This window comes from Hylaeus volcanicus, chromosome 1, assembly GCF_026283585.1.
Source record: "Hylaeus volcanicus isolate JK05 chromosome 1, UHH_iyHylVolc1.0_haploid, whole genome shotgun sequence".
Lineage (NCBI taxonomy): Eukaryota > Metazoa > Arthropoda > Insecta > Hymenoptera > Colletidae > Hylaeus > Hylaeus volcanicus.
This window is the reverse complement of record NC_071976.1, coordinates 8,965,030-8,991,245: the sequence shown is the minus strand read 5'-3', so window position 1 is coordinate 8,991,245 and position 26,216 is coordinate 8,965,030. Positions and strand designations below refer to the sequence as shown.

The window sequence follows — 26,216 nt, the reverse complement described above, 5'->3', positions numbered from 1 at the left end:
AATACTCGTCAATTGCAATTACTTTTGTGCAAAACATTCGCGACTAACGATGTGCAACGACTAATTTATTCAGACTAACAATTAATCATAATTCTAATAATTCTTCAATTTGTCTAACGACTAGCTTATTCCGACTGGCGATCGATCACGATTTTAGTAATTCTTCAATCTCAACTCTGCCGAACTCTGCTCGCAGGTGACCAGGATCCTAATCGACTCGATAACGATGCGAGCGACTGGCGTGGAATTCGTCAGGGACGGTCGTCGGCAGATCGTCAGAGCGCGAAAGGAAGTGATACTTTCCGCTGGAGCTATCAACAGCCCCCAAATCCTGATGCTCTCAGGAATAGGTCCCAAGGAGCACCTGCGCCACGTTGGAATCCCAGTCCTCAAGGATCTCCGCGTCGGCGACAACCTCCAAGACCACGTGGGCATGGGTGGCTTGACTTTTCTCGTCGACAAACCAGTGGCCATCGTCCAGGATCGTTTCGAAGCTGCTCCTATGACCATGCACTACGTGGCCAACGGAAGAGGCCCGATGACCACCCTAGGTGGCGTCGAGGGCTACGCCTTCGTCAATACTAAATACGCTAATCGATCCATGGACTACCCAGACATTCAGTTCCACATGGCTCCAGCGTCGATAAACTCGGACGCTGGAATCCAGGTTAGGAAGGTTCTGGGGATCACTGACGAAGTTTACAACACCGTGTACAGGCCAATAGCGAATAAAGACGCCTGGACTATAATACCTCTTCTCCTGAGACCGAGATCTCGCGGCACGGTCAGGCTACGAAGCTCGAATCCCTTTCACAGTCCTCTGATCAACGCCAATTACTTTTCCGATCCATTGGACATCGCCACCTTGGTGGAGGGTGCAAAAATAGCGATGCGCGTCAGCGAGGCGAAGGTTTTCAAACAATTCGGCTCGAGGATCCATCGCATCAAGCTGCCAGGGTGCAAGCATTTGAAATTTGCCTCGGACGCCTACTGGGAGTGCCACATCCGACACATCTCGATGACGATCTATCATCCCGTTGGAACGACGAAGATGGGACCACCTAGCGATCCCTACGCTGTCGTTGATTCCAAATTGAGAGTTTACGGTGTGGAGGGACTGAGGGTGATCGACGCCGCCATCATGCCCACGATTTCCAGTGGTAACACGAACGCGCCGGTTATCATGATAGGGGAGAAAGGGGCTGATATTGTGAAAAACGATTGGCTGGCTGCGGAGAATGCGAGGAGTGAACGAATTAGACGTTTTCGTGACGAAAAGTGAAAATAGTGGAGGTTGGATTCATTGTTGTGGTTGATCTTTCACTTCGGAATTAAATGTTTGCTAGTTGTTTAGTTGAACGGTAATTCTTCGTTTCGAGGCCTAATTGTTGGGTGATTTCATTCTCGGCTTTTTATTTTCAAAACTGATGTAAAAATTGTATATACAGGGTGTCCCAAAAATGTTGGAGGTCCTTGAAAAGGGTGGTTCAGGGGGTGATTTGAAACAACTTTTTCCTTAGCGAAATTGTTGTCCGATGCTTCGTTGAGGAGATATTAACGGAAAACACTGACCAATCAGAGCGCGCGTATGGCGTTGGAGCGGCCGCGATAGCGATGGCTACGCGCTAGGTAGCCGCTCTCGTACGCGAACAAGTGACTCGACGTGCATCGAAGGAATTGACGCGGCCGCTTAGCTCGTAGCCTTCGCTACCACGGCCGTTCCAACGGTATCCGCGCGCTCTGATTGGTCAGTGTTTTCCGTTAATATCTCCTCAACGAAGCCTCGGACAACAATTTCGCTAAGGAAAAAGTTGTTTCAAATCACCCCCTGAACCACCCTTTTCAAGGACCTCCAACATTTTTGGGACACCCTGTATATAAGTTTCAATCTAACGGGATCCTATTATTTTTTTCAGTAGCTGTCTGCTGAAGGAATGCATGGAAATAAATACGAATCAAAGATTACTTTAAATTTTTTAATGGTGTCTCATAATAAATTAATTTTTAGTGGTGAACAGTATCTAATAATTCTTCTTGCTTGACTTCTAACCGAAGCAGAATGAAATGTGACGAAAGACGAAGGATTGTTAACTTTGAAACGAGGAAATACTGTGTGTTGTTGACATGTAGATCAAACATCTGTGCGACGTGAATGAAATAATGTTTGCACACCCTACATTGTGATATGTTGACTGTACATGCATAGCGTATATAAAAACAGAAGTTTTGTTAACCTAATTATAGCGTAGTTTAGGTGACCTCAGTTGTTGAATCGATGACGACATCTATATTCCAGTAGTTTGTTATAATTTAACGAAGATTTTTTAAGAAAGAAACTAGGCATCGAATACTAATGAGACGTGAATAAAGAGTCGTGTACAAAATATATAATACGATACTCAATATTTAATTGTTAGTCACTCACTGGAAAAGTGTCTGTTGTATAGGAATTACACCGGCAATGAGCTAATTAATGCACATTTGTACCTAAATAATGGTTTCAAAAATACCTTCTTGTTGCGATTGATTTTTAATAAAGAACGGAAGGTACTTTTAACAAGGGGACAATCAGTTAAACAATTAACGTTAGTTCGGCTAACAAGGACCCTCATACAATGATACAAAAGTTAGGTGATGATATTGTGCTCACCTAATAAAACACCCTTCAAAATGTAATATAGGAAAGCCATTTACATTTACAGAGCCCATCGCTAATACGCATTCAAATCACATGTAAATCTAACTTTTGTATCACTGTATGACGGTTCCTTGTGACATGGGTCTCGTCTACGTGCCATACTTCGTTGCGTAATTTCCACATTGCAAACCTTAATTAACTATCGCACGCTGTGCTCGTTTAGGAAACGTAGGAAACGTTTGATCCTGTTACCTCATTGTACGCTCTTAAAAATAAACGATTTGCGAAAGACAATCAAACCTTTGTCGAATTAAATCTGCCGGAAACAACTTAATTTTTAGTTAAGATAAAAGAAAGATATGAACGAGATAAAATTATTTTAGGAGTAAACGTTACATGAAAAAACAAATACAATAACTTCCCTATAAATCGGGAAGTTAATAATACGATTTCATTAGATCAAAATGTTTATTTGGAAAACATTTTACGTAAATACAATGCGATTGATTGTAATAGTTTAAATATTCCATTGCCTGCTAAGTTGGACTTTAATGCTTTAAATTAAATATTCAAAATAAAAATAGCAAAGAACTATAGAAAAATTTGAAGAAAGTTTTGAAATACGCAAAAGGATCATTAAAACTTCGACTAGTGTAGAAACGAAATAATAATGATCAAAATCTGCTGAATGGCTACGTAGATTCTGATGGGGCAGGACATGAAATCGATCGGAAAACTACAACTGGCTATGTATGTATTTAAATTGTGTGATTACTATACGATTCGTGGAATACAAAGAAACAATATTCACTTGCAACTTCCTCGACTGGAGCTGAATATACGGCATTATATGAATCAACTAAAGAAGCTCACTGGCTTAGCACGCTTTTACAGAGTATACAAGTAATTCTTAAGGAGCCAATAATTATTTTCGAGGATAATAATGGTTGCATAACCATTGCAAATAATCTAACAGACCATAAACGATCAAAGCATATGGACGTAAAATATCGTTTTACACGAGAAAAAGTGTAAGAAAAATTGATAATACCTAAATATATTTCCACAGATAAACAATTAGCAGACACATTCACGAAGTCATTGTCGAAGGTCCAATTCTCGTACATCCGAAGGCAGATGGGATTTAAAGAACATGCATAAAACATTAAAACCTTATTAAAATTCAAAATTCAATGCATTAACTCGTACCAAATTTTTCTTTTACTTTCACTTTTCTCTCTCATTTTTTTTTTGTACTTAAATCCATTGCATCGTCCGCGGTTACGCAGATCTGGCTGGGTTTTTTCTGGGTTTTCCCCAATCCATTGCAACAAATGTTGGACCATTTATGATTCACCCATATCGAACAAAAACAGTGTTCTCTCTTGTGCTTGTTAATTGTGGATCAATTGTTGAGTGGGAGTATAGAAACGAACATAAACTACATGTATATACAAAAATCGATCGCTCCAGGGTCAATCACATACACGTCTATCAACAGCATCAGTGTAAAACACTATCGATAAACCAGTTCGGTTCACTCCGAGTTAAGGTCTATTAACACATATCCGTAACGTATCAGTTCCGTATCCGTACCGTATCCGTACCGTATCAGTAACGTCTCGGAGCGGTGTCGGACGTGTGCGAATATGTCCATTAAAAAACAAAACAGAAGAATATTTAAAATCACTGACACTGATGGAACATTATGGAACTGAACGGATACGGAACTGACACGTTACGGATATGTGTAAATAGACCTTTAAGAAAATGGAGAACGAATAAAAAGAATTCGTGATTTTTCTATCATCCCTGCTTCCCATATACAACCATATACAATGTATACCAAGTATCAACACGCTGCCCTAAGCCCTTCGGAACAATAAAACTCACGCCAGTCAGGAAACCACAGTATGCAAATCCGTATAGTTGACTATTCTCTCATGATAATATCCGAAAAGGTCTCTTCGATAATTATGAATATTGCATCGACTGACGATGTTTGCGGAAAAAAGAACATTAAAAAATAACGCCGATATATATACCGTGCGTTAAGCATTGAGTCGTTAGTCTCATTTTCCTGTTTGAAACCCATTCAAAATGAGCATCGCCAAACGCTCCTTCCTTCTCGTCTCGGTACTTTTCCTGTCATCCGTCCACGTCCTAATCTTTCAGTCGTGCGTGCACGCCCAAGAAAGACTAACCACTCCGACGGAAAACATCTTAAACGCGGGACTAGGCGCGCTGAATTTCCTCTACGACATGGAGAGGTTCGCACGAACCGCTCAACCGAATATGTCGCCTTCGCCGAATTCCGTGTACGATTTCATCGTGGTGGGCGCTGGAACGGCTGGTGCAGCCGTGGCGTCCAGGCTGAGCGAGATCAAGAGCGTCAAAATCCTCCTGATCGAGGCCGGTCCTGAGGAAAGCCTGATCATGGACATCCCGCTGCTGGCGTCGTACTTGCAACCGATGGACGAGATCAATTGGAAGTACGAGACGGAGCCATCCGACAATTACTGCATGGGACTCAAGCAACACAAATGCCGATGGCCCAGAGGTAAAGTGATGGGCGGTAGCAGCGTTCTGAACTACATGATAGCCACCAGAGGCAATCCTCTGGACTACGATCGCTGGGCCAAGATGGGCAATCCTGGCTGGGCTTACAAGGACATTCTCAAATACTTCAAGAAACTGGAGAACGTGCAAATACCGGATATAAGGAAGGACAAGAAGTTCCGTGGTACGAAAGGCCCAGTGAGCCTGGACTACGCGCCTTATCACACGCCGATGTTGCCAGCGTTCCTGGAGGGCGGCCAGGAGCTCGGGTATCCTCTGGTGGACTACAACGGGGAGAAACAGATCGGATTCTCGAAGATACAGGCGACCATGTACCGTGGATATCGTATGAGCAGCAACAGAGCGTATCTGACCGGGAGGAGCATGCCAAATCTTCACGTGACGAAGATGAGCATGGTGCACAGGATATTGATCGATAAAGAGACCAAACGAGCGGTGGGCGTTGTGTTCGTGAAAGACGAACGTCGTTACAAGGTGTACGCGAGAAAAGAAGTAATTCTGTGCGCGGGAGCTATCGGATCTCCTCAGCTGTTGATGCTGTCGGGTATCGGGCCCGCTGAACACCTGACGAAACTTGGGATCGAAGTGATCAAAGACTCGAGAGTCGGCGATAATCTCATGGACCACATAGCCCACGGTGGAATGACGTTCGCGGTCAACCTGACAGTTGGTATAACTCTGATGGAATTGATGGACATTTCCAAGTCATACAGTAGTGACTTTCTCTTAGAGCACAAGGGGCCCTTGACGATCAGTGGAGGCTGCGAAGGGATCGCCTTCGTGGACGTGGACGATCCGAAGAAACGCGACGGACTCCCAAACATGGAACTGTTGACTCTAGCCAGCTCTAGTTACGGGCAGAAAATCACCATGGACAATTTCGGTCTCAATGACGAATTAGTGAACAAATATGCGCAGTTTCTAAATATGCCTTCGTGGGGAGTGTTCCCGATGCTACTGCGGCCGAAAAGTCGTGGCTGGATAAGATTGCGGTCTAAAGACGCGAACGTTAAGCCAATAATCGTGCCGAATTATTACAACGACCCGGAAGACAGGAGGGTCATGGTGAAAGGGATTAGATTTGCTCTCCAGCTTAGCAGGACGAAAGCCATGCAGAAATATGGAACAACATTTTATAATAGGACGATCACCGAGTGCGAGAAATACCAGTTTGACTCGGATGATTATTGGATATGCAACGCAAGGGCACACACGTTGACTATTTATCACTATAGCGGTACTTGTAAAATGGGCCCTCGGAGTGATCCTACCGCTGTTGTCGATCCGACTCTGAAGGTATGTAAATCTGAAGATTGTGTTTCGATAATTTACCTACGAAACATAATTAACTATAGGATTATCGAGCTGGTCAATTTGATCCATGCTCTTTGGACTTCTTTTTAAAATTATTGAATTATTGAAAACGTCTTAACTACAAGATTTGGGGAGAATGATTGAAATGGGGAAAATGGGGCGAGTCTATTTTGTGAACAAAATTAGTTAAAGTTTATTTGTGCAATAATATTTCAAAAGAGTTGATATTGTAAGTGAGGCAAGTCCGCTTAGAATTACTTTTTATCATGAGACCTATCGTAACGATTCAAATGTTTAAAAGAACAAAATAATATCGAGAACTCGATTAATTCTTAAATAATACTACTACATACTTCATTGTTCTAGGTAATCGGAATTAAAGGACTGAGAGTAATTGACGCTTCCATAATGCCGGACATACCATCGGGTCACACAAATATTCCAACGTACGTGATTGCTGAGAAAGGATCCGACATGATTAAAGAAGAATGGGGATACCTGAAGAGTTGATTAACAGACTAATAAGGCAGCATCAACATGGAAACTAAGCTAAACAAACTACTCATTTTGTTATTTCCTCTCCTGAGATTCCTAATTAACTCAAATTGTATAACAAATGAAATTCCACCTTTTCCCGCCGTCCCTTTTGTATATTTCTAATTTGTTAAATAAAAGATGCACGTATACGACATGCTGATTCTGGATTTATTTACTTCCATTGCAAAAGTCAAGTTCAGATTTTTATCAGATCTTTAACAGAAGACTATAACAGAAGAAATAAACTATCTGCAAGTAAACCCAACAGGTTGCTTCGTCGAATACCACAATAAAAATAAATTAATTTATAATATGCTACGATGTGTTTCTAGACTGTGATTTCACTTATGAATTTGAATTGCTAACTAATTCAGAACTTATTATACAAACACGTACTGCACCTCTGTTTTAATAATAACTAGTAATGAGACAAGACAACCCTGCTACACTAACGTTTTATTTCGTCGTTTTTTGCCCATCGTAATCAGTGATTCGCTATACCTGTCTAACGCAAATTCGTTTCTCTACACAACCAGCGAGAATATAAACCCTGAGACTGAATTCACCATTAATTTTGTCTAGCTAAAGAGAAAAATCACAAAGGGATTGATTTCTCAACAAAAGGTCACCCACTCCTCCATTACCGGTACGTGCCTCGAAAATACAACAGTTGCATTCATCTCACCTGACGTCTCTTGCACAAGTCGAGAAATCCTGGAAGCAACAGTGCCCAATTTATTCGCAACGACCCAAAATTACGCACACGTAGCGCAGTGATTACGTACGAATGTAGAATATCATGGCGAATTATACCGGGCATAAAAGTGGAACGTGAGCGAGATAAAATAGATGCACGCCATAACAGAGAAACCACGAGAAACGAATGGACGGTGTACAAAGCGCTATTACTCAATTCTCTGTAAGTATTACGTGAACGTCGCCGTGAAAGCGCATTTCTCTTAGCGGATCTCGAAGTGGAAAGTGGTCTTCACACGGGAGGTTCTCAGAAGGAGTTTCGGCAGCCTCGCAACATCACCTGTGTTCGACGACGCTGGAAGTCACGAATTAACTAGCCACGCGCGGAAGACTATGGTAATAACAACTAAGCAAAAGATCACGTTATCCCGTTCGACGATAATAACGAGTAAAAAGACTTGAACTACGTCTAACATTTAACGCGTTTACGTCGCGTGAACTTTTACTCGCCTTCCTGGACTCGTGTGATTTGTCGTTGCACGATAAATCGCGGTTTTTGTGTCGAGGTCGAGGTCGCGATAGAACGAAGGAAATACAAAAACTGTTTGAAAAAAATTTCTGAGAAATTGACGAATTTTGTTTACAGCGTTGACACGAGGGATCGAAACGTTTATACTGTGTTATTGCTCTTGACGGTCGAAACTTCTGTCCACGAATATTTTCGAATGATTACAATTGAAGTTGTACCCGCTTGTTTTGTCACAAATGAAAATCTAGACGAGTGTGGTGATTCTGGATGTTTTTTTTAACGAAAACCAAACCGCGAATCAAATCGCGATTTTCTGTGCTTCTTGATTGTACTTACAAAGGCGCTAAATATATTTTTTCATTCAAGTAATTTCAATAATGCAGGAGTTATCAGTAATGATTTTCGAAAAATACAAGCTTCGTTTGCGATAATGCACGAATAACGAATCGACTTGAACCTCGAGAAAGGTTTGCTCGTTGACAATTACGAAATTCATCGCGATACTCGTTATCGAGTGTTCTGTTTACCAGTTACATAACGCGTATTCGGTGTGTGAATGAAAGTGGACTGGTTTATTGGCAACTTCTACGTACGGCATGTGTAGTACCGCGATCAGGTGCAGTGGCGAAAGCGTGCATGTTTGATGGGGTGATAATAGAGTTGTACTCTCGGCTAACAAACGATTCTACGTTGTTTATCTTGGAATTTATAGTGCGTGTGTTTCTCGATGTGATGAAGTGTAAAGTGTCAACCAGAACGATACACGGTGTTCTTGGATAAACCATTGCTTTGTAATTAAAAATCACTTGCATTTACCACTGTACTAATATAAATACGAGTTAATGTTCAGTTTGAAAGTAATGAAGATAAAATTTAGTGAAACAAAAATTAGAGTAAAATAAAGATATCTTTAACGTTTAAAAAAACATCATTACGGTTTGGAAAAAAGAATTTTTTGCATACATTGCATACAGAAAGAAATTAATCTTAAAAAAAAAAACGAATTAAAATACACAGTACTCAACAACCGATAGGATGAGAATAAATAAAAATGGAAACATGTATATACAAGCGTACGACGCACTCTAATTTTGCACCATAAGTGAGATTACGAGAAAATTTGTTTTTATCCTTTCGGTAAAATTCTCCTAATCAGGCTTATTTCTTTCCCAGCATCATGGCTCGTCACGTCGGAATATTACTGCTGGTGGTTCTCCTCCTCATCTCCTTCGGAGAATCTCAATCGTTCCTGGACTTGAAGAGTTACGGGCCCTCGTTGGAAGTCTTAAATAGAATCGATCCGAGTAACAAGCGGTACGACTTCATCGTCGTAGGCGCCGGTTCGGCTGGCTCCGTGCTGGCGAATCGTCTCTCGGAGAACAAGAAATGGAACGTCCTCCTTCTGGAAGCTGGAGGGACCGAGACTGTGCTTAATCAAATCCCGATCTTCGTGGGTTACTTCCAATTGTCCAACTTCAACTGGGGCTACAAAGTCGAGCCTCAAAAGAACGCCTGTCTGGGAATGGTGAACCGACAATGTTCCTGGCCACGTGGCAAAGCTTTGGGCGGTACCAGCTCGCTCAATTACATGATCCACACGCGAGGAAACAAGCTTGATTACGACATCTGGGCCGCGCTCGGGAACGAGGGCTGGTCTTATAACGACGCGTTGTATTATTACAAGAAAAGCGAGAGATTCGATGTTCCAGGTGAGATGGTTATCTTCTGCGTGTTGGACGGGTGGAACAGATTTTAATCTAGGTCAACGCATATTTATCATACGTATAACTAGATTGCAAATGCTTATGCAAATTCATATCTTCATGTACACAGATGTATAGCGGAAACTTAAATTTCAAAGTATTGTTTTGTCTTCCACATTTTGCAACGTGTAAAGTCTCATAAATATTCGTACCCTCTATAAATATTAAAGAAGTTTGTCTAAATTAAATAATAGGCTCGATGTTTTCAAATAAATGTTTCGTTATAAATATGTACATGGATAAACTTTACACTTGTATATATATATACAAGTAACGTAATAATAAACAAGTATCGAGTGACGCAGAAACGACACTACTTTCCAGTCCACCTAATATATATAATGAAAAATTGATTTGGAAACATGAAGCCTATCATTTAATTTAGACAAATTATATCGATGCACTTGTAGGATTGCATATTTTAGTACATTTACATTTGCCATGAATGCATAAATATTTCCAGTCGAAGAACTATATTTTCAATAAATATCTTTGTGCTTATAGTTTTCTCGAAAAAATTGGAGTAAAAGCATTTAACGTTGCCTCCTACGTTCTCCTATTTATTTCATCTCGATCCTCTCAACTCGCTCGCGCTTCGATACTTGCTTCTACGCATGAATCGAGGTCCCTTAACGATTCCTCAATAGCAAATCATTTCCAGGCATCAAGAATTCCACCTACCACGGAGACAAAGGTTACCTATGCGTGGAACACGTTCCATACCACACGGAGCTGGCCACAGCTTTCCTAGAAGCTGGAACTCAGCTCGGATACAAGATCGTGGACTACAACGGCGAGGACCAGATCGGATTCTCGTACATCCAAGCGACCATGGACAAGGGGTCCAGGTGCAGCGCTTCGAAAGCTTACCTGCGACTCAACAGACCGAACTTGAACATCGTCGTAGGTGCAACAGTCACCAAAGTCTTGATCGACGAGAACAAGCGTGCTATCGGGGTCGAGTACTCGTGGAACAACCAGACCAAAAAGGTCTTCAGCTCTAAGGAGGTCGTTCTTTCAGCGGGAACGATCGACTCAGCGAAGCTACTGATGTTGTCTGGAATAGGCCCCAAGGATCACCTGGAGGAACTCGGAATCAAGGTCATCCAAGACTCCAAAGTCGGTTACAACATGTACGAGCACATCGGCTTTCTCGGCTTGACTTTCATGGTGAATCAATCCGTGGCGTTGCTGCAAAGCAGACTGGCGAGACCGAGCGTGTTTGTGCAGTACTTTTTCAACAGAAGCGGCTTGATGTCTCTTCCTGGCGGAGCGGAAGCTCTGGCGTTTATCAGAACCAAGTATGCTCCGGACAGTAGGCCAGACATAGAGCTTTTATTCGCGTCGGGATCCCTCCACTCTGACGGCGGCTATCCCCTGAAGAAGGCGCTCAGGATCACCGACGAGCTCTACGACACCGTCTTCAAGCCTATCGAGAACGAGGACGCCTGGTCCATCTGGCCCATCCTGCAGAACCCGAGGAGCGTCGGTAGACTCACTCTAAAATCGAAGGATCCCTTCGAACCACCTAAAATGGACCCGAATTTCTTCACGCACCCAGCGGATTTGGAGATCATTCTAGAAGGGATCAAGCACGCCATCAACATCTCGAAGACGGCTGCTTTCCAGAAGTACGGTACCAGGCTGCACGATATCAAGATTCCTGGCTGCGACAACTTCGAATTTGCTAGCGACGATTACTGGCGATGCGCGGTTAAACATCTGCCTTCGATGATGAACCATGAGATAGGCACCGTCAAGATGGGTCCCAAGAGCGATCCTGATGCAGTTGTGGATCCACAGCTGAGGGTATACGGGGTTCAAGGGCTCAGGGTCGCGGATGCATCGATAATGCCAACGATGCCCTCCGGGCACGTGAACGCAGGGATTTATATGATCGGTGAGAAGGCGGCGGACATGATTAAACGATCTTGGATGTGAGGAATGAGATGGTTTGAGGCAGGGACTTTATACTTGCACGATTTTAACACTAAACCCACCACGACCGGTCAAATGACTATTCAAACTTTTTTATACAGTTCCTCTATGCTATATATGAATTATATACAATTGCTTCGTGCATTGTTCAACTTAGTAACAAGTGAAATATTGTTTGCATTTGACGGGTACGATCACTCTAGATGCTGAAATAAAGGCCTAACTTTGATAATTAATTTTGAGAGTATCGCAAAAGGAATAGGATTACTTTTTACAGGGTTTATTTAACACACATTGCAGTATAAACAAAGATTGTTGTTTTATAATTTTAGTACAAAATGACGGCGACAAAGCGAGTCTCCAGAATGACTTTTCTTTAAACGCCTTCACAGAAGGACGGTTTTTTCGTTGAGTATAAAATCTGGAACAAATAACCAAAAACTTTTATAATCTATATACTGTTGGCTATAGAAGTACGTAGGGTTTTTTTTTAAATCAAATAGTGTAGAAATAGCGCACTAACCCATTTCTGGGTCAAAAAATAAATAGTTAATTGTTAATAAAAACGAAAGTGTACATTAAATAAAAAAACTGCTACGTACTTCTATAGCCAACAGTACATATGTCATAAAATGTATTGGTTTTCTGTTCCAAATGTTATACAGAGCGAAAAAACCGTCCTCCCATGAAGGCGTTTTAAAAAAAGTCAATTTTGAAGACTCCCTTCAGCGCCGCTATTTTGTACTAAAATAACGAGACAACAGTTTTTGTTTATACTTCAATATGTGTTAAATAAATCCTGTAAAAAGAAATCCTATTCCTTTTGCGGCACTCTCAAAATTAATTATCAAAGTTAGGCCTTTATTTCAGCCTCTAAAGTGGTGTTACCCCTTAATTGAAAGAAGTGTCTTTAAGACTAGTCATCTGTCCTACCACGATAGAAATATGTACTTGCAAATGAAATGCCGGTAGGTTTAATGCTAATACGTCACCAAAAAATGCTAACTACAACTATCATTCTTTAATTATCTTATTTAATTAACTTCGAGAATTTGTTTGTAGTCTATAAAATGAAGAACGATTCCAATGTTTTTCTATTAATAATACTATTCAGAAAGAGTACATAAATATTTTCGTACGAACTTTATACAAATTATGAATAGAAAAAAACATTGGAACCTTATTTAATAGATTACGAACATTTTCGAAAGATTAAGCATACTCCAAAAATTTTGTTCGTAGTCTAAAGAACGATCCCAACGTCTCTTCTACCAATAATACTATTCAGAAAGAGTATATAAATATTTTCGTACGATCATTATACAAATTATTAGTAGAACAAATATTGGAATCGTTCATTATTTGATAGGCTACGAAAAAAATTCCTAAACTATGCGTAATTTTTCGGTCGTCACACCAGAAGGATCTTAATAACGATATTATATCAGCGAGATACCGAAATCGATACACGGGGTGAATCACGTCTGAAGTTTCGAGATTTGAAAATGTTTTATTTAAAGAGAGACATATTATGATGAGCAAGAGATGAGGTATTTTCATTGTTACAATACTGTGCCCGATAAAAAGACAAATTCAAACACTACCTTCAGACGACCTCCTGAGGAGTTATTCTTGTAAAATCACGCTTCAAAGTACACAGACAATTAAACGTTCATGTGTATGATATGGTAACATGTACAGGTATAAAATTCTACAGAATGTGTTCAAATATACCGGTATTTCATGTTACGGTACAAGTCCCTGGTCGGAGACTGCTCAATCTCGCATGCTTACGAGTATGGTGTCTGGAATAATTATTCCTGCTACCGCAAGACAGTGTGCAAGACTTTTCCTTATAGGAAACATGACTGTGATCATAACATTTGTGAAAAATCATTGATATACTCGACACTTTACCTAATAGGAGCCTATTTATAGGCTTTGTTTATCTCCTAGATCAACGTCTTCCCTCCTGGAATTTATCGACTCTGTTCTCGGTTGTTTATTCACAGTCTTTAATTTTAGGAAATATCTTTTAGCACGTTGACTGCCAAACAAATATTCTTTAAAGTTTCTACTAAAATGAAATATTATTTAAACTATTGGAGACTGCATAATCAAACATTTATCGTCGTATTTATTCTTGTAATTTCATCAAAATTCATGAATTTGGTTTAAATTCATTTCCTTTGATGCTTGACATTCGGAATTAATTTCGTTAATTCTTCAGTGGAAAGCACTGTCACCCACATGTGGTGACATGGCGATCAACGTGTTAATACGCCTATTAATAGTATACAGAAGTTAATGTTAGGCTACATTGATGTATATTAATGTGGAAAGTCCTCTTCCAAGTTGTAAGCCCTTTCCAAATATGGCGGTATTTAAGTGTTACGAAGCTTCGTATGTAAGTCTAACTCTGTTTACACAAGGCGTCACCTTTACCGTGGCCACTCTTTATATTTGCAGCGATTTATATAATTGGACAGAGTTTCAGAGAGAAATGTATGGTTTCAAGGTGTGGTGGGATCTTTTTCCTTGTAAATTCTTAAGTAAATAATTCACCTATTAGACCAGAGGTTCCCAACGGGGTCGGTACCGCCCACCGGTGGGCGTTGAAGAGATCTAAGGGGTTGCTTTTAGTCGAAGACAAATTTGGGGGTCGCTGAGGACCAACTGCCGTCCCATGGGCAATATTCGCAAGAACGCGCCAAAAGTTTGATTAACGCGTTGACTGCCATGGATTCACATGGAAATGTTTACAGAACTAAAATTTTGTCTCGAGACAATCAGAAACTGTGGAATCTAACATTTGTCGTATTACTCATTTTTGTATTCTCATCAAAATTTACGAATTCTATCCAGATCAGTTTCCATCAGCACTTAGTCCTTGAAATCATTTGTTGAAATTCCTTAGTGAAAAGCTCCGTCACCCGTATGTGGGTGACGCGGCGTGCAACGTGTTAATGTGCACTAAAAATCTTCGAAAGCATGTTTTAACAAATATCTTCAATGTTCAAGAAATGTTGTAAATGTCAGTGTAATCAACAATTTAGGAACAAAGAAAAGAAACAGATTGTCAATAGTGGAACGCGGCGATTTAATCTGACACCAAATATCAAAAATTATTGTCGTTACACCAAGCTCAGCCTTCTCGCTAATAATATTATATTAATTTTTTTAATAATATATATTCGTTTATCAAATTTTAAACAATCCATCAACATGTTAATATCTTTCAATAAAGTAATTTTAATAAAAACCGGTTCTTGTTTTTAAATATACAGGATGGTCCACCTAAGTAAGGCCACCTAAATATCTCCTCTAATTGTGGGGGTACAAATACTATTCTGTATGCTATTTGAATGGTTTGAAAAAACCATTCTATTGCAAAAGATTTCTTTTTTCTAGGGTAATTTTTTTCGGAGTTTACAAGGTTATCGATGATTTTTTGCGTATAAATGTATAATCTTTTTTATCGCATCGTGTAGCTGATGTAAAAATACGTTCAGATATGTACATTACGTGACCTTGAAATGACCTTTGAGTTCAAAAATTAAATGGAAACGAAAAATTGTTGTCAGTCGAGACTTTACAGACGAAGACGTCGTTCGGGAATCTGTAAGAGTAAATAAACACGTTTACACTACGAATGACTTCTGACACCGCAGAAATCAGATCATTTTTAAACAGTTCGTCAGTTTATGGATATTATCCTTCGCGATGAAGTTATTCAAAGCAAGAGAAATTTGATATGATTCTGATTTATGGTAAAAGTGATCAGTGTTTAAGGCAAGCTGTTCGATTGTAACGAGCGAAATTTCCTGAACGCAACTGTCCATCGCGTAGTACATATGGAAAGGTGGTCAAGCATTTTTTTGAAAGTGGTAGTGTCAATACGAAGAAGCGTACGCGAACCCATAATGTTACAAACCAATTAGATACGAGATTTATTATGGAAAAAGTTGCCGAAAATCCGCATGTTAGTACACGACAATTGGAACGGGTAACTAATATTTCCAAAACAAGCATAATACGAATACTTCGTGAACAAAAATTTCATCCGTATCATGTGTCTCTCCATCAGGATCTACATGGACATGATTTTGAAAATTGCCTGAATTTTTGTCAGTGGGGTTTACAGCAATATGAAAACGATGAATCGTTTTTTGAGAGAATGTTGTAGACAACAATTTTTCGTTTCCATTTAATTTTTGAACTCAAAGGTCATTTCAAGGTCATGTAATGTACATATCTGAACGTATTTTCACATCAGCTACACGATGCGATAAAAAAAATTATACATTTATACGCAAAAAAACATCGATAACCTTGTAAACTCCGAAAAAAGTTAACCTAGAAAAAAGAAATCTTTTGCAATAGAATGGTTTTTTCAAACCATTCAAATAGCATACAGAATAGTATTTGTACCCCCACAATTAGAGGAGATATTTAGGTGGCCTTACTTAGGTGGACCACCCTGTATGTATAACGTAGTAATATAGTATATTTCACCTAAAAAAGGCGCCGTCGAATCACTGTTTGAAAAAAGAAAAATATATATACATGTCGAATTGAGTAACCTCCTCTTTTTCGAAGTCGGTTAAAAAGGGGGCGGTGGGCCAAGAAAGGTTGGGAACCTATGTATTAGACTAATGAATATCGTCTATTTATCGAGAAGAAATAAACGAAATAAATGGGCTGCAACTATACATTCAATTGCCTTTCTTTATCATTATCGATTAAATTTGTATTCGATAATGTAACTAGCTCCGATCAAAACATTTCACACGTGGTTTACGTTAAACTAACTATTCTAATGCTTTCGTATGTTCTGTGTTGCGTGAAACTCATTTTTACCCATCCGTTCTTATCTACATTATTTTCAAACAGTTACGCATGGGATAATGAGTGACATTAACGAGTGTAATTACGCATATTTATCTAAGTGAACGCTTTGAAGACACCTAATTATAACTAGAGGGGAATTGTAAACGTGAACAGGAAAACAAATTGTGTTTAACACACGTGTCCATATGGTGGCATCCCTGATAAATATTTATGTTTCTTCAATTATCGGTGACATTTGATAAACCGGTAGTCAGAGATAATTTTCAATATGTCAAGTACAAAACATTGTAAACAAAGTATGTAAGTTAAAGAAGATTACCGTAATAAAAAAATTAACCATCTTCGAAACAAAAGAAAAATTAATAAATAATGGAACTTTTTTTCATTTCTGGAGTTACAGACGTAGCTGACACGTCTTGAAGATTTCTTAATGTACTTTCTCCAGTAATATATTAATATAGGATATATACATACATATGTAGAATTGTGCAATAACCGGAATTGTAAATTAAGGTTGTCACAATAAAGAATATATTAACATACATATGTAGAATATATATTTTAATATACTAGAAATGCGAACTGGACATATCTGATAAAAAGTATTGCAAACAAATGTCACTGACGCAATTATTCGATCGTTTGGTGTTATCTTCCTTTACGCGGAGGATCGTACAGGAAAAGCATGATTCATCCACCCAATGTACGTCATCATTGATGAACTGGCATGCTTTTACCACGAAGCTCTCTTTTATTAAAGTGGACAACTATGTAGGTCATCCATTTGTTGTGTAACGTGTCATACACGCAAATAAAACGTTATCTCACATCTAATTCGTCGAGTAAAATTACTTATCTCCAGGGAAACTTACTACGTAACGCAAATTTTAAAAGAAACAACTCTAATCACCGGTGCATTATGTCATCAACGTGTTCACTAGCAAAGAATAAAGACGGAAGTGAATATTTCTTCTTTTACATAAAAATACGTGAAGCTTTAAACGATGGTGGAGTTAAAAAGTAATATATTTTTAATGTAAATAATTCGAAAAATTTGTAGCTGTAAATATACTAGTAAATACTTTGGAAATTGACAAAACTAATTTTTTGTTTATGAAAAATACATAAACAGCCTATCTTTTACGTTTAAATCTGTGTAAAATTAATAAATTCCTCGAAAAATGACGAAGATTTGTTTATAAAATTTTAGAGACAATTTATGCACTACTGATGAATGTTTGGAAAATTGACAAAGAGAATTGAAACATGAAAATTTTGAATTCTTTGGAAGATACAAATTCAAAAGCAGACTATTTCTATGTAAAAAAAAAAAAAAATAGGAAAAACATAGGAGATATATAACAGTTATACGATTATTTGTGACCTACGTAACTGATTCAGGGTCAAAATTAAACTCTGCTTGTAATATCGCTTACTAAAATGTAAACGAAGAAGAAAAATTCAACTATGTGCATTCTTACACTTTTATATATGAAAGTAATATATCAATATTCTACACAATGATGTATACGTATAGACATTCCTAACCTCATGATCTAATTCCAATTGCCTCAATTGAACTACACACGCACATGTAAGCTCATTAATTTTCACCTTGAGAATATTTAGCTCAACTTCGATACTGACAAAAGATTCCTTAAACCATGATCTAAACATTAACTAATATTACAGATGCTTTAATAACTCTAATATAGTTGTAGGTATGCGACATTTATTGTTTTAAGAAATTAATGATGTTATATTAAAAATAATCTTATAGTCCATATATACATTACAGTGTGCACTAAGCCTAAAGGAGTTAAAATATGATTGATTTGTTATTATTAATTTTAATTACCATACAGACAACCTGTCACACTGAAGTTAAGTATTTATATTCCCTACACCACTACGTACACATTGACAAAGAAATCAAAATGCAAACTACTGTGAAATGTTAGTTAGTATTTAATCATTTATCCCCATTCAATGACAATAATGTCACTTGCACACTGTATTTGTTATGTCAATAACAAACAGATATAAACTTCTAAATACTACAAACCAAAATCAGCAATAATTTCGGAATGAATGACATATTACTCCAAATAAAAAGCCTGTTTACACATGCACTATTAAACTAAGATACAATCCAATGATACTGAGAAGTCAATATTTTATGAATTGAACAGAGGATATAAAATTAATAAAAAACGAGCTATTTTATTAGACCCGAATCTTTCCAAAACGAAAGCAATTTGACTGTTAATGTTGAGGTTTTAAAGCAGAATATGCAAGCAGAAGCTACGAAAAATAATCAAGCGTGGCAGCTCTAGATTATCATATTGCACCGCTCGATTAGATTGTCAAAAACCATGTATTTTCTGTTTATTAGCGTACCTGATACAACGAGAGCTTCGTTTGGGCCACAGGTGTGAACGTTTCCCATTGTTAGATTAACTTCCTGTTAACGAAGATGTAACAACAAACCGGCCCAAGCAAACAACCAGACAAACACGTTAACCACTCACACTAATCTACACGACGAACCGACAGCGATCGAATACGGATTTTTTCAAAAACCCCGGTAAATCATTAATAACATATAATAACCCGTATCTGTCCCGCGTCGTAAGGTTACGATGTTACTCAAAGCCACTACCCAAAATTATTTGTAGCTTTTGCAAAACCCTAGCTTGCGGAACTGCCAACTTATGAGCTTTCGCGAGCAGTGACATCTTCTGGAAGATGAAAGCCTCAGCAGCCACATTCACGAATTTCAATTCGTGAATAGCTGCATTCGACATTCAAAACAAATGTTAATCCACCGATTCAAAAATAATTTCATCGAACTTCCTTTCACCATTAATGGAACATTCAATGTTAATCAGTAGGATTATAAATCAATTTGTAGTTATTTTGTAGTCGAATGTTGAAGGAATATAAATTATCTGAAATTATTTCAATAGCAAAAACAATTTCTATTATTACGAGAAAGAACGTGTGGGTTGTATGTTGAATGTGTAGCAGTCATGATATTTGTTTACGTTAAAATAGTATGTACGTTGTTTATAATGACGCCAGGTGTTGAATGTCAGAGTAACCAGATTGGAGTAGTTAGATAAATATTTTTAACAGTAACACAATGTGTCTTAATTAAGAAAACCTATTAGAATCTTAATGAAAGCTGTTTATTTAAAACAAAAATTGCTCAAGAACTGCATCGTTTAATTTCACCACTTTATATACAAAGTTATTGTTTGAGAACTGAAAGCTTGAAAATTTTTCGTATTTATGTGTTCAAAACAACCATTTCACAATTCCTATGTTTTAATACTGTATCTTTGTCGTATTTCTCAATAAAATGTACAATTTTCACTAATTTTTACAATTTCATAAATCTGACGTTTGCCTAGTATGTTATGGCAGCATTGCTCGGACGCCTTACGTAGAACGTAACACAACATAACCTACAATATTTGATAGTTAAACTATTGTTTTGATTTAGTTTTGCGTACCGCTTGTAGTATATAAGTTTCATATTATCGATATTATTAGTAATTTAATTCGTCTACGGCGTAATAAATATTAACAAAATGTCGGAAGACGAAGTAGAAAGCTTTGAAATTACGGATTACGATCTTGACAATGAATTCAATATCAACCGTCCTAGGCGTAAATTAACTAAAAAACAACAAATGCTTGGTACGAATTTTTCACAAATTAATTTGATGTTAATCAGAAATACTGAGAAAATATTTGATAGTTATTGGTAGTTTTAAATGTTAACCAAAATTGTATTGTTTCAGGTATTTGGGCAGATGATAGCGACGAAGACGAATTATCTGCCAGGCCATCGTTTAAAACTTTTGACAAAGGACCAAAGAACTATACAGCCCCTGTAAATTTTGTAGCAGGTGGTATTCAACAAGCTGGGAAACCAAAAGTTGAGACAGAGGAAAAAGATGACGATGACAGTGATGACAATGCAAGTAAATCACAAAGGGAGTTTCCAAACAGTTCCAGGTAATGTATTTGCAATAATTTATATGTTACATATATGAAATAATAAAATATATTTTAATACTCCATTTAATTTTTGTAGCTCTGAAGATGAGAGACCAAGTATGGCACCACTACGTGCATCCTTTTCGTTAAATGTAGATGGAGATATTGCTGGCTTACGTAAAAAGAAAAGTAAAGTAAATCCCTTATTAATACAAAGTGGGATGGGTAGCTGGGAGGTCCATACGAAAGGCATTGGAGCTAAGCTGTTACTACAGGTATATATGAGATGTTATATTATTTACTTCTACATTATGAAAATGTATTTATTAATTTCTGTATAATTTAGATGGGTTTTGAACCTGGGAAAGGATTAGGTAAACAATTACAAGGTATAAGTGCACCAGTAGAAGCACACCTAAGAAAAGGCAGAGGTGCAATTGGTGCTTATGGCCCAGAGAAAGGTCCAAAATTGGCAGACATGAAAAAGGAAGATGAAGTGGAAGAAGGGAAGGAACCAAAAGCCAAAGTATCTCAATGGCGGAAAGGGGATAGTGCTGTAGTTAAGAAGAAAGTAAAATATGTTTATAGAAGCGTTGACCAAGTTTTGGAAGATGGAAAATTAAAACCTAACAAGAAAGTAAAATCATCTAATGAGATGAGTAGGGTTAAGGTCATAGATATGACTGGTCCAGAACAAAGAATTCTGAGTGGATATCATGCAATAGCTGGAGGTCAACAACGACCTGATGAGAATGTTGTGGTTACCGATAAGAAATCCAAAGTTAACTTTGCCTTACCAGAGCTCCAACATAATTTAAGCATACTTGTTGACATGTGTGAACAAGATATTATACAAAATGACAGACGGACGAGGCATTTGAGCGATAGGGTAGTTGCATTAGAAGCAGAGAAAAAAAGTGTATCAAAAGTTATACATCAACATGGCCAGCTTATCGATACTTTAGAAAATGTACTCGATATTGTAGACAGATTAATGGATGAAACAAACCAATTGTCCTTACAAGAGACTGCAGAAGCTTTCAAAGATTTGCAAGATAAATATTACGAAGAATATAAAATGTATGAACTTGGTGAATTGGCTAGCAGTTTCGTTGGTCCGAAAATAAAAGAGTGTTTGACTAGTTGGAATCCAATAATGCAGCCCAAACAACCTATCAAACTATTCGAACAGTGGAAGGGTATTTTAGAAAGTGGTGCTACGACTCTTCAATCGCGAACTATGCAATCGTATGATCAACTTGTTTGGAATGCATGGATGCCATCAATTAGAGGAGCCATACAGTACGTATCTTGTTGTAGGAAAAAATAAAGAAAATCATTAATAGCAACTTTTTCTAATATCTTTTGCAGACAGTGGATGTGCAGGCAACCAGAGCCACTCATTGAATTAATAGAACATTGGATGCCCTTACTTCCAAGTTGGATACTAGAGAACATTCTAGATTTATTAATCCTTCCAAAACTTACTTTAGAAGTCGAGGAATGGAATCCTCTTACAGACACAGTACCTATTCATACATGGATTCATCCTTGGCTTCCATTATTACGTGAGCATAATTTTTTAGCGACTTTAGGTTTGGATAAGCCATTCCAATCGCGTTTTTCGTTTAATCTTTCATACAAAGAAACACTTACCAAGCTCGCCGATTCGCACCTTGCAACCAGTCCCTTAACAGAGTCATTCTTTCGATCCCAATCGCTCTTTTCCAGACGCCGTCCAGACATATCTTCAAGTTATTACGCAGATCAAATATTCTTCTCTCACACCAGACATACTTTACATTCTTTCCATCCATGCACTTTTCGAAATCATTCAAACAAGCAGGCACACGAACCAAGCGTCCTTCCTTCCCAGCTTCCATCTTGCTCACGGAAGTTCGTTGTTGCTAATCGCGCGTGAACAATATTTGAAATTTCTTTAACCCTTTCTATTGGGATTTTAATCGCTCTGAGATGATCAAAATTAATAACTATTAAAGAAGTTTATTTTTTCCTTTATTCGACGCACTAATTGTCACTAATTAAGCCTAGATTCATTTTCATACCTAGCTTCCTGTTCGCGCCAAACTTTCTTTTCGCAGCTAGCCAAGATGACGACGCTTGCTACCGTGAGCGGTAAAAGCTATTCCGTTCGAAAGCCACTCTCCCTCCTTTCTCGTAAGAGAAATGTAGCACTTTTTTTTACGAATTTTTTAAAAATAACGTGGTGAGCGAAATTTTTTGAAACTTACAGGGTATTTTGTTGGATATTTGACGATAACAAATAATTTTTTTCAATACAGAATTATACGTGGAAAGCCATGTATATGGTTATGTTCGTATACCCCTTTTCGTCGAAGTTACGAATTCACAAGGATTGTAGAGCCTTGAATTTTTGCCTTAATTAGTATAATTTTGTATTTAAAAAAATGATTTGTTATCGCAAAATAACCAATAAAAGACCTTATAAGTTTCATAAAGATGCGCTTAATACATTATTTCTTTTAAAATTCGTAAATAATTGCATCATTTAATTACCTCATGCACACCTACGATATAAAATTCAATGAATTTATAGTGAAATTAATTAATTAAATTATTATTAAATAATTATTATTATAGGGAATCGATTGGATACGTTAATATATCCAATAATACGACGTAAACTAGGTTCTGCATTGGGTGGTTGGCACCCATCTGACAGATCTGCTAGATTAATGTTACAACCATGGACAAATGTCTTTGCGAAAGGAGACATGGAGGCCTTTTTAGTAAAAAATATCATACCGAAATTGCAAATAGCGCTTTCGGAGTTTGTTATTAACCCACACCAACAACATTTAGATCAGTGGAATTGGGTATATGAATGGGAGGAGTTAATTCCATCTCACATAATGGCAGGGTTGCTCGATAAATTCTTCTTCCCTAAATGGTTACAAGTCTTGGCTCTTTGGCTGAATCATTCTCCTAACTATGATCAAGTTACAAATTGGTATATGGGATGGAAGGGCATGTTAAGCGTAAAATTGCTGGCTGAACCCTTAGTGAAAGGTAAACATTTCAATGTCGCGCTTAATTTAAAATCTCCCGCGAATTATAAATGTGTACGATTTATTAATTTACAGAACATTTCAAGAAAGCTCTGGATATGATGAATAGAGCGGTTACAGGACCACAAAGTCATCAACCAGGCGCGATGGAACAAGTTTCGTACTTAACAAGCCTAGAAAGAACTCAACCTACCATATCACAGATGCCACCAACCGCACAACCAAGAATGGAGGTACGAGTTCCTCGATGTTTTATTAGAATTTTCGTGATAACATTATGTATTTCCGCAACCTTTCATAATACGATATTCGTTCTTTTGCAGAGACTTGCCGAAGCCGTTCGAACAGCGTCGCAAGTACCTCAAGGTTTCAAAGACCTTGTCCAAAAGAAATGCGAAGAGAGAGGTATTCTGTTCATGCCTATACCAAATCGGTATAGAGAAGCTAAGCAAGTTTATAAAGTGGGCAATGTCCAAGCCTATATAGACAGAAACGTCTTATTCGTATGTCATAATGGCATGAATTGGATGCCAACTCACTTAAACGCTTTATTAGACATGTCCGAACTTTAAAAAGAACTGTATTCCTATTTAGAATGTAATTAACATTAAATAGTATATTTAATTATTTATCTTGTATATACATTGTAAGATACCGTGTAAGATGTGACAGCGGAATTGTACATTATGATGATGTGCATAGTTTGCAAAGTTGGCTATCGTTTTTGTACAATCTATGCTGTATAATAAATTATACCAGCATACGTATGCATACATACTTCATTCGGTTATCTAAGAATTGAATTTTTACTAGATCGCGCCGCGTCATACCTGGGTTTTTCATTATGATTGTTTCAGCGAATGGCGAGTAAAGAAACTAATGGCGCCACTGCTTTGCGTACTCGCAGTGTGCTGAAACGGCCATGATATTCAACTCAGAACTAATAAGTACAGATAAAACCGTGTACATTGAACAATTTTTGTTTCAGTTCGTTCTTTATTTTATTTTCAGTTATCCTACATGTCTATATTCGGTTTTCATGTTACGTTAATATTAATAATATATAGTATCTACAACTACCTCTCCATTTTTGTCGTTCCTATTATAGTGTACTTAAGACTGTAGTTTTTTTTTTTTTTTTATACTACTATAACGATGAGTCTCTTGTACAGCTTTGCTTCGTGTATTATACTTACGACGTGTACCGAAGCACTCCATTTGTAGCGTTTCTCTGTGTTCCTATGCGAAAGGAGAACATCTCTTTTCCACGATGGTACCCCTGGCATTCACGTTTCACGAATGCAGCCTCGCATTCGCGGATGTTTGTCTTATTGACCACTTGTGTTCGAAGCGGTCGAAGTCGAACGCGTGTAGGCGCCCCTGGTTATCCCACTACCGAGGCGCAGCTATAAACCTCCTCGATATGGAAAGTTGCACGTGATCCTGCGAAGTCGTACGTATGTACCTACAGAGTCGTCCAATAGGCACCGTGTATCAACCACCACGATGTGTGCTGGGCCCTGTGTATACCAACCATGGGCGCCTCCATAGACCAGACAAATGAGTTTTCGAGAACGGAATCGAGTAAATCCCAAAATCTGTTTATGAACGACCGAAAACTTTTCTTTCTTCCTTCAAATTATTTTTTTTTCCACATTTGTACATCTTATAAATCATCTACAAAATAAATATTTATCATCAAGCCTACCTGTTCCCTTTACTTGGCGATAAAATAATCGTAATACGTTGAGGTCATAGCCAATAAAAGATCGAGAGAGCTCCAGAGCATTTATCTTTCACAGCACCTTCATCCCCTAGTACTTTATAAGAAAATGTTTTTCGTGTAGTGGATGATAATTGTAACGTCGTATACTGTATAATTATAATTTACATCTGAACATTTAGTACATAGTCACTTCAATAAATTCAGTATTGCATTGTGCCGTTTCGCCTGCATTTGATAGTCAAACTCATTAGTAAGAATTGCCAAGCACACCTTACCATAGACGTACGACTATTAATCGTTCGAACAGTCTCCAGTTACTCTGTGATTTATTAAAACGATTAACAGGGTTACGTCTCGAGCAGTATCTGTTAGAACAATTTTAAATACCTATTCAGTTCAATCAACAGATTCAAGACAAATTACTCTTCGTACCCAAAACTCTTAATATTTGACCAAGTCACTAATTATCAGATCACAGAAACTCGATAATTCCTTTTGCGTAAGTTCCTGTAAATTACAGCTCAGGATAACCCACTCTGCGATAGGACAGCAGTTCCAGCTTCATAAGAGGTAAAAGGCTATTTAT

At 38.0% G+C, this 26,216-nt stretch overlaps 5 protein-coding genes and 1 long non-coding RNA gene across 10 annotated transcripts in view; 4 read left to right on the top strand and 2 right to left on the bottom strand.

Annotated features, from left to right (window-relative positions):
- Nucleotides 1-4,258, top strand: part of LOC128885221 (glucose dehydrogenase [FAD, quinone]) — a 14,013-nt gene extending 9,755 nt beyond the window's left edge. For both annotated transcript variants that reach the window (XM_054139141.1, XM_054139150.1), the window contains exon 3: nt 197-4,258. In XM_054139141.1, coding sequence (XP_053995116.1) covers nt 197-1,282 — 1,086 coding nt within the window. In that variant the 3' untranslated portion in view covers nt 1,283-4,258. The remainder of the gene's footprint in view (nt 1-196) is intronic.
- The window catches only part of LOC128872096 (uncharacterized), a 17,166-nt gene extending 9,273 nt beyond the window's left edge, over nt 1-7,893 (bottom strand). The window contains exon 1 of the long non-coding RNA XR_008456098.1: nt 7,755-7,893. This is a non-coding gene — a long non-coding RNA (uncharacterized LOC128872096). The remainder of the gene's footprint in view (nt 1-7,754) is intronic.
- Nucleotides 1-19,509, bottom strand: part of LOC128872082 (flotillin-2) — a 150,442-nt gene extending 130,933 nt beyond the window's left edge. For both annotated transcript variants that reach the window (XM_054114415.1, XM_054114433.1), the window contains exon 1: nt 19,247-19,509. In XM_054114415.1, coding sequence (XP_053970390.1) covers nt 19,247-19,295 — 49 coding nt within the window. In that variant the 5' untranslated portion in view covers nt 19,296-19,509. The remainder of the gene's footprint in view (nt 1-19,246) is intronic.
- On the top strand, nt 4,708-7,221 carry LOC128885212 (glucose dehydrogenase [FAD, quinone]-like). The gene is made up of 2 exons (XM_054139129.1): nt 4,708-6,514; nt 6,899-7,221. The coding sequence occupies exons 1-2, from the start codon at nt 4,739-4,741 to the stop codon at nt 7,040-7,042; spliced, it is 1,920 nt and encodes a 639-aa protein (XP_053995104.1). The 5' UTR covers nt 4,708-4,738; the 3' UTR covers nt 7,043-7,221.
- Nucleotides 8,461-17,388, top strand: LOC128872067 (glucose dehydrogenase [FAD, quinone]-like). Of its 3 annotated transcripts, none has more exons than XR_008456095.1 (3): nt 8,461-10,003; nt 10,719-16,001; nt 16,889-17,388. XR_008456095.1 is itself a non-coding variant. In XM_054114399.1 (3 exons), exons 2-3 carry the CDS (start codon nt 9,472-9,474, stop codon nt 11,996-11,998), a joined length of 1,812 nt encoding a protein of 603 aa, XP_053970374.1. In that variant the 5' UTR covers nt 8,461-9,085; nt 9,468-9,471; the 3' UTR covers nt 11,999-17,388. The 3 variants fall into 3 exon arrangements, 2 of the variants coding, with proteins under 2 accessions (XP_053970374.1, XP_053970366.1); XM_054114399.1 differs by having other exon boundaries at nt 8,461-9,085; nt 9,468-10,003; nt 10,719-17,388; XM_054114391.1 differs by having other exon boundaries at nt 10,719-17,388.
- A 754-nt stretch (nt 19,510-20,263) lies between the features above and the next one.
- Nucleotides 20,264-24,978, top strand: LOC128885196 (tuftelin-interacting protein 11). Its single transcript, XM_054139093.1, has 8 exons — nt 20,264-20,551; nt 20,656-20,872; nt 20,952-21,129; nt 21,201-22,156; nt 22,226-22,422; nt 23,477-23,905; nt 23,980-24,137; nt 24,228-24,978. Exons 1-8 carry the CDS (start codon nt 20,443-20,445, stop codon nt 24,474-24,476), a joined length of 2,493 nt encoding a protein of 830 aa, XP_053995068.1. The 5' UTR covers nt 20,264-20,442; the 3' UTR covers nt 24,477-24,978.
- Nucleotides 24,979-26,216: the final 1,238 nt, after the last annotated feature.